The 8,868-nt window shown below is 40.4% G+C and overlaps 1 protein-coding gene across 1 annotated transcript; it reads right to left on the bottom strand.

The window, feature by feature from the left end:
• Positions 1-3,063: 3,063 nt before the first annotated feature.
• On the bottom strand, positions 3,064-8,473 carry FSBP (fibrinogen silencer binding protein). The gene is given in 3 exon segments (XM_009070211.1): positions 3,064-3,655; positions 3,658-3,755; positions 8,033-8,473. Coding segments are annotated over 3 exon segments (879 nt in total). The 5' UTR covers positions 8,404-8,473; the 3' UTR covers positions 3,064-3,245.
• Positions 8,474-8,868: the final 395 nt, after the last annotated feature.

Below are 8,868 nucleotides of genomic sequence, written 5' to 3'. Positions count from 1 at the left end.
TCTGTAAGATGTTTGGAATTAAATTACTCCTGGAGGCTGTTTATTTCAGCTATCTTCGTAGAAGGACATGAACATATGGTAGAAATTTGTCCTTGCCTAAAATTACTCTGCTTGTACCATGTACATTATAAACACACAGACAGGGAATGGCACTGCCAGATGTAGTGAAGGGAGTAAGAGGATAAGAATGAGGGTGAAGGAGGAAAGGGATCCTACCATCCCTTTCACACAGCTAACACAGTATCATTTGCTGGAACAGTAAAAATCCATAGCACTTCATGGTCCAGAAGGACTAGCCACATTGCATGTACCCAATATTAGTAATACATGGGGAAAAAAACAGGAACAGGCACAGAGAAGTGAGAAGTCTGACTCAGACAGATAATCTGTAAGCAGATGTGGAGTGAAAAAGAAATGCAGATCCACCAGCATAGAGAGGTATAACATATAGTCAGCACCACATTGCACTGAGAGAGCAATATAATGTCACTGAAGGAGAAAACATTTCTGCAGTGAAGGGAATTAAATATCATGTCACTGGTAAAGAAACGAGCAAGCCCCATGGGGACTCAACAGACATCTCCCCCTTCCCCAGTCTCCCCCAAAACCAGAAGAAACAAAACTAAGGACAAAGCAAAGGTGACGCATGAGATCTCTGAACTAGAGGTGCTGCCTGCAGATAAGAATGAAAGGCCTTCCACTAACAAGTAAGACCAAGTCAGAACAATCAAATGTGGAAGAACACTGATGATGAGGGGACAGCTCTGACCAAGGCTGAGTATTTTATTTCTTTACTGATTCGCATCCTTCCCCTTCCAACATCAAGAATACAAGGGAGACTGCTCTACCCAGAGTCCTATTTTTGCATCTACTTTGCCTGCCTGTTTAGAAAAGCTTTCCAAGACTGGAAATTCCTCTGGTTCTAGTCCTCGAAATAAAAATACCATTCCAATAGAAACCCTGGAGGTCACCTCTTCATCTAGCATCAACTGAAAGTATTCTCAAGTCTCTAGGGTACTTTGGTGGCCAGCATAATTCAAACCCACTGCAAGACAATGAGCTGTGTGGGAGTTATGTTTTAAACTATTAAAAACTTGCTCATTTGCATAATATGTAAGAACAGAAACAAGAAACAGAAATTAATTCCTTACCACTAGAAACCAGAATCCTGATTTTCAACTGAAAGGATAAGATCAGACATTACAAAATTACAAGACGAGGGCAGATAATTTAGTGCTGTTTCCCATTTCTGAGAAGCAGAACAAATAAAATCCTTACTTATTTATTAAAGCCAGAATTTTGATTCCTGTAAACTCAGGAAGTGAATATCTCATTGAAGTGTTTCCAGCTACACAAAATCAGATCAATGTCCTTGAAGTAAAAAATACAGCAGAAAGCCAAGGACTGTACAGAAACAAAAGCCACTTATCCAGGCACCATCATTTTCTGTGCACGCAAAAATTCCCCAAACACTTACAGAACTCTCTTCTCTAGAAAACAACTGAAAAGGTATTGGGGAACTCCTCATTGCCAACACCTGTTTTCACTGTTCTATATTTTCCCTCAGTTTGTAAACAAGACTTGCTTCTTCTATTTTTCCTACCTGCAACCTGTTGAAGTTGTTCTGGGCACTGACAGTCAGGATTATTTCTCTTGTATCACTATAACAAAATTTAACTACAATTCTTTAAGCTCCACCAGTCCCTCAGTTAAACTGACATGCTTTCAGTCTCCAGTTTTCAATAAGCACCTATCCCTGTGGCTAGAAGTATTTGCTCAGAAGACCAACAGGGAAGTGCAAGGCTTGCCTCAGCCAGACTCTGCTGACGCAGACTAGTGCCCCCTGCTCACATGCTGAGGTTCTGGGGGAATGGAGAAAGAAGCAAACGTGGGAAAACAGCGGTGACAGGAGCAACAGTTACAAGCAACCACGAGAATATTCTCCTTCCTATTGCTTTTGTTCCTTCTGTTGTTGGGGCCCTCTGAGATGGGAGGCACAGGAAGAATTACATCTCCTTTGTTCTCTCTTTTTCCTTGATGCTGTGCTTCATTTCCTTTTCTTGCACTAAAGGTTAGAGGAAGGGGAAAGTATTGTTACAGGGAATAAGGAGCCAGAGGTCTAAGGCAATTGTGGATCCATTCACAACAGGCAGGAGAACAAGAACTATGAAGAAATGAATCATCTGGGACTGATGCTTTCCAGGTATTTTTCTTCCCGTCATGAATGTTGACCATAACTACAGAGGAAACAGCTGCTAATAAGACAGACAGAAGAATCAATTTTGCTTTCATTTGGGGCTTTTTATTTGAAACTAACTGAAAGACTGGAACAACAGCATCTACAAAAGGTACCCAGTATAACACAGAATCTTCTGCTGATTTCAAGTCGCGTGTTACTTACATACAGAAATTCATTTCGGTAGTTTATAGTCATAGTGACACTCAAAGGCACCTGCAACTGTCTTGGTTGCACATGCACTGTAGTAATTATGCATGCAAATGAGGAAATTAGACATTTACGTGGTTGATCACCAGTATAATTACTATAACTGAACATACGATCATGGTAACTGTACACACAAATTCCACATGCATGCAGTTTTCAAAATCAAGAGCTGCATTCATTGTCTCTATTTTGATAACATCCTATGGAAACACTCCTCCACGGGAAAAAATAAAAAAGTATTAACTTTTCAAAAGATGTACATTTACTCAACTGTCTACTGAACGTTAAAAAAATATAACAATCCAGTAATTCTGTTTCCCAAGCTGATGTATCAGCAAAATCTCACTACTGTCATGAGTTACCAACTTGAAAAGAGTAAGTCATTTAAACATAGCCTCTTGCTTCTCACTTTTATATGCATTTATTAACCTGTAACTTCATTAAGATATTAAAGGTGATTATTTGAAAAAATAGTGTATATGATCAAAATTTTAACAAGAGCTGAGTTAAATTTCCATTAGCTCATCACAACTCTAATAGTGATAAGTGGAAACACTTTAAAGTTTGGACTTTTATCAATCTAAGCCCTTCAATGTACAGGATTTGATTATACTTTAGACCAGAAGAGTTGGTGCATTCAAACCCATATGAGGTATTTTTCTAAGGTACATAAACAACCACATGGAAAATATGCTTTCATGTCTCAAGCCCGGATTTGGATCCATTCGTATTAACATAAGGAACGATTTTGCATTTATTATTAAGTATCTCAAAGAATTTGACAGAAGTAATAAAATATTTAGATATTGCTGTATTCTGGCAGATCACGGCGTAGTCGTATTGCCTTCAGCTTCTCTACTTTGATTTTTGTTCTCAACAGTTCTTCTTCCAGTTGCTGCTTTCTTTTCAAACCATCCCTTTTTTCCTGGACATAAAGACCAATTTTTCTTTGATTTTCTAATATTATTTGATGCTCTTCTTTCAGCATTTGTAACATCTGCGGGTCATAACCACACATTGGTCTAAAGCGTTCTCCAACCTCGAGCCTAAAAATCTCATCTCTTCTTGGTACAGGGGAGGGAGACATCATCACTCTCATATCAACTGAAGACACTGATGTTGAAGGAGACCTTTCCATAATATGCACCAGCTGGTGTTCTTCCTCTTGTTCTAAGTTCTCATTTTGCTGTGGGTCTATAATCAATTTTTTTTTTCCGATTGCAAGTCCATCATGACTGTCGCAGGATGGTGATCCAACATTGCCTGTGGTGAACTGGTACCAGCAATTGTTTCTTTATCGATACTAGCACTAGAACACACAAAATCATATTTAAATAATCCATTAAAAACTATTCGTAAAAGTCATGGTTGTAAATAAACAAAGCTTCATTTAAATGTTACTCTGCTACTCTTAAATGCTACTAGCTATGCCTGGGACTCTCTTTCATTGCCTGAACACCACCTGCACCCCTCTGTCTTCCCACCACACAGACACAGCCCTGTCCTGCTCAGGTTCTATTGCTATAAAGCAGTTCAGCCCACAGAGAACTTGACTGTGAGGCCCCTCCAACACTGGAGAAGCTAGAAGGGCTAATAGTGATGAATGAAAATGTTTTTTAAAAAAAGCAACAGCAAGTCACGTATCAGAGGAAAGAGTTTATATAACGTGATTTTTAAAAGGACATAAATTTACATTGAGTGGACTATGGCAGAAACATTTCCATCTCCTGAACTCATGCATCTGCCCCTGTTCTCATGTGCTCCCTGTTTCTGATTCATGCACCTGAGTATTTGTGTGGTTTTTTAATTTACAAATAACCACCAAATAAAATGACACAAAGAGCTTTGGGAGAAGAAACCAGAGCCCAGTTGATGACCCTGCCAGTAGATTTGGGAACCAAGCTAATCCTTGCTCCTTATCTTTGAGTTGGTGATTCTTATGCTCTTCTGCAGCTTCAATAGAAGACACAGAAATGTTTCCATTAAGAACAGCCTCTAGTTCTGTGCACCTCTTTTTGAAAGAACAACGCCCACTTGACTCACCTGTCTTTGTGTAAACCCCTGAGTCAGCAGCATCTCAAACCATGATTTGACATTGCATTGGCTTTGATGATAATAATGGCTCAAGCTGTTCCTGACACTTCTCTACCATCAGCTGTATTTGAAACCCTACACTTCTGCACATCACTCCTTTTTTCAGGTAATGCTTTTTTAAGCCAGATCAGCTTCTTGATCTGTTACAGTACAGATCTACAAAGAATACTGTCAGCGTGACTGGGAAGGCAGTATAGTGTAACACGGGAGCAGGAATATATTAACTTGGTATTGACAGTGCATCACCTTGGCCAGGACTGTCTAAAACAGAGGCAGTAACTGGTGGGTGCAGATTTGAGACATCTCACAACCCTTTAAAAACTGGGCTGCTGCTAGCAGTTAATGCAGCAAGGGGACCCATGATTAATATCAGTTAAAGACAGTGAGAGGATCCATGATTAATATAACATTCACAGATGCTCCCCAACCCTGGAGGACCTGAGTTGCTGTCTATTAAATTGGAGGGGGGCGGGGTTTTACACTTTTTAAACACCTTGAGAGCCCTACAATCCACACATTGAGAAACTATCTGACTATTAAAACACTGTTCTGGTTAGTAATAGATGTGGGTTCAAATTCCCAGAAGCAAAGAAGAAATGTAATCCGTACATCATATTCTCATGTAAATGCACTACCTCCTTAATGAAAAGGTGGCATGATGATAACTTCTGTATCCCCCATGGTCTGCAACACTCTTGGTTTAAAAGAAATAAGCAGTCATGGTTGCAGTTTCTGAAGGACTCCTGATCTAGCCTGCGATCCATTACCATGAAAATCCATTTTCTAGAATAAAAGCATGAAAGCTTCTCAATACTCAATTGTAAAAATCCTGTCAACCAGCCGAACTATTTTAACTTAAGATTCTTTACAAAAAAAGCCCAGTCCATCTGAAGCAGGTATTGAAAATAGACCTTTCACTAATTCCCTGAACAAAATGCCAAAGATAATCTTAATTCTATTGACTGTTAACCTGAGCTGCCTATAGAGTATCAATTATATCACCTTACGCCCTCCTCCTCATGCCACAAAGCTTCACCTTTTCCTATACACATCTGTCTCACATTCCTGTTACTCCTCTCCTTGAGCATCGGGAAGTATTATCCTGCACACAAATTTTCACTTGTTTTCCCTAGTGCTGGTTGTAATTCCGGGTTTCCCCCCCTCTCCACAACTGCAGCTTCTAATACAGCTTCCCTCCTTCTCATTTGCTGGCTCCTGGCCAGCTTCTAGCCTGAGAAAAGTGGAAACAACCAGCAGGAGAAGCAGGTCATTCTGACAAAAGGAAATGGAGAGAGAGCAGAAAGAGAAAGTGAGAGAGGTTAGAGAGAAGAAAAAGGTAAGATTTAGACTAGCATAGACTAGAGCCTCCAAACAGTGAAAAATCCACCTCTTAAAGTGCAATCCACACAGAACTAGAAAAATTACCAAATCGTCAGGTATCTCTGATGTGGCTTTTTTTCCCCCCCTTAGTCAGTCTCTTAAGGGGAAAACAATTAGACAGCAAAGAGAGAAAGAAGGAATTGGGAAACAAAAGAGCTGTCTGTATGGTGGTTACTAATGTTGTTTCTGACAACTTGACTGAAAGAAAGACAAACAACAGTTACCACAATTGGGGCATGGTGTTTATAACCCTGCAGGCACCCATGATTCACCAGGTTTTGTTTAATCACAGCGAGCTAGAAATTGCTTAAAGGTGCGATTAAGAATTTGGATTCATTTTAAGTTGTATTTCCCTCCTACAAAACCTAAGCCATATCCCGGTGAGTTAAAACCTAATACAGGGTTTATAAAATTAGGGTAAAATGCAACTCAGAGTTAAAATTAGAACTATCAAATAATGATGTATTTGGGTAGGGGAAAAAAAAAATCTTTTATATTATATTCTTTTCCCTCAGTGCACAGTGTATTGGCTGCTCCTAGGAACAACCATTTTGGGCAAGCAGTAATCAAGTCAATGTTCCCAGACCCATAAAGAACTGAAAGAAATGTTTAAATTATAGGAGACAAACTATGGAGATCATTAACTCTTAATCATTCACTAAAAGCGTCAGTGCTTTTTATAAGCCGATCTACAAACCAAAGTTCTCACACTATTCCCCCCCCCAAAAGTTGGTAGTCAAGACACTGCAACCTTTATTAGCGCAATTAAAAGCCTCGTTTTGTTCCAGAGAATTCTTTGGAATGGTTCCTCCAGGGGCATTTACCAGGAGCAGCAGCACAGCCCAGTTGCTTTAGACTTCTTTACGCAAAGGACCCACAACAGCATATTTTTAGAGCATCTGGCATGTTGGGATTTAGACAATTGTTACCATTCAGTTCAACCAGTGGCACCATGAATCCAATTCTGCGAGTGTGCGCATGCCAGCTTTTCTTAGACTGTTACGCTGCTGCACCGACTACCAGGATATCTGATTAAAACATGGAAAGTTCGCTTCCCATTAATCTGCTTGGGAAAATAAGAAAAATCAGAGCTTTCTCAAGGTTGCTGAGGAATTATTTGGCTTCCTCCCTTCTCCCCCACCCCCCCAGCTTACTTTTTGTATCTGGAGGAACCAAAACCTGACCCAGGCATTTTTTGATCCCTCAAGGACCAATACAGAACCAGCAGAGTGTTGCAAGTCAGATATGAGGGGCATTAGCCAGCTGTGGGAGAAAGCCTGCATGCTGCCTGCCTGTATTATGTCTGGCTCAAATCTAGACAGTGTGTCTCACTTTACTGAGCAGTCAAAAAAAAAAAGGAAACCCTACCAAAAAAAACCAAAAACTTCGAGTGCTGTACCTCTCAGTTTCTCTCTGCATTTAAACTACCTCAAGTATGACACAGAACTGGTTGGAGTTTAGACTGCAATCAGGTTTGCTCCAGCTTCAGGGAACCACCGTTGATGCAAGAAAAGTATAATTTAAAAAAACATTTGCACTCACAAAGGCACTGCAGTGTGGAGAGTCATTTTTTTCCTTTTTTTTAAAGGACTGGGAGCAGCTAAAACATAACATGCAAACACCAGAGTAAATGAGATCATAAAGGTGCCTGAGTAAAGCGTCCTAGCTCTGTGAACTAACTTTATTAAAAATCCTATGTAAACTGGTAATAGTTCCATATGTTGCAAAATGACTGCAGTATTACCTTAAATGGAGGAGAATAGCCACCACTTTGCCAGTGTTTAAGTAATCTGCCTATTAAAAGGTAGGGGAGGGGTAGAGGTTGGAGCTACTATTTCTCTTTGATTCTCTCTTAACCCTCACTTTCCAGAGTATGACAAAGACTCTGAAACAAGCTTTGAAAGAGTTGAAAAAAAAATGAATGCAGTGCTAAGTCACCACAAAGCTTCCCATAAAACAAAAGCAGTATTATTTTTGTCATTGTTCCCCATTTTGGGAATTCTCTCTGACAAATATTTCCTTTAGGAGCCTGAGCCCAAGCGAAAGCGACACAGAGTAGCTAGGAGGCGCCATACTTCCCATCCAGTAACAAAATAAAAAGAATTGTCTCACCTTTGAACACCGCTCCTGTCTCTTAAACACACATTGGAAATCTGTGGAATCATCTCCACAACTTTCTTGGTTGGCTCGGAAATGCTGCTTTTACAATCTGAGTGAGTCTCCTTTTGCTGCAACAGCTCCTGTTTGGCATATTCTTTGAGCCTCTTGTACAGCGTGCGCAGGCCCTGTGCAGTGCGAGGAGGGCGATCTGCTCCGATGGCATTGTAGTTATCAGCTATGATATCCCAGCATTTGTTTTTTTCCACTATTACAGAATGCTTATTGGTATGTTCCTCGAGAATTTTAACGTACGGCTTCACGAGTTTTAGCAAATCAAGCTTTTCAGATAAGGTAAAATTAGAAGATCTGGCCTTCCCAACCATTGTTATCTTTGAATTAAGGAAGCCGTTCCTGGAGCCACCATGCAGTCCCTAGCTCTGCTCAGCTCTTTTTCACAAACAGAAAAAGATCAGGCTTAACTAGGCTAGTCTCATTTAGGCCCACGCCTACAAGGGAGGGTTTATTAAAATTCCTTCAGCTTAAGCTGACGCAGGTTCAGGAAATCTGCTTAAGCCAAGCCTGACCTACATAAGGCTTCAGACTGAAGAAGGCGAGAAGAAACAAGCAAAATACACTTTTGTACGAAGAGACCAGACATACGCAGGATTTAAAAACATAAAGGTTTAAAGATTAGCACGTTACCCAGCTAAAAATTACCTAATTTAGCTTGAGTAACAAGCTCTGACACATCTCCCTCGCTCCCTCGCACGCATCTCGAGCTCAGACCGCGCTGGAGATGATTTTACGTGTAACCAGGGCCCCCCGAAACAGCAACACCCGCTCTGTGC

The sequence above is a fragment of the Acanthisitta chloris genome, unplaced genomic scaffold (genome assembly GCF_000695815.1).
Source record: "Acanthisitta chloris isolate BGI_N310 unplaced genomic scaffold, ASM69581v1 scaffold22162, whole genome shotgun sequence".
Taxonomy (NCBI): domain Eukaryota; kingdom Metazoa; phylum Chordata; class Aves; order Passeriformes; family Acanthisittidae; genus Acanthisitta; species Acanthisitta chloris.
This window is presented reverse-complemented; position numbering and strand designations above follow the sequence as displayed.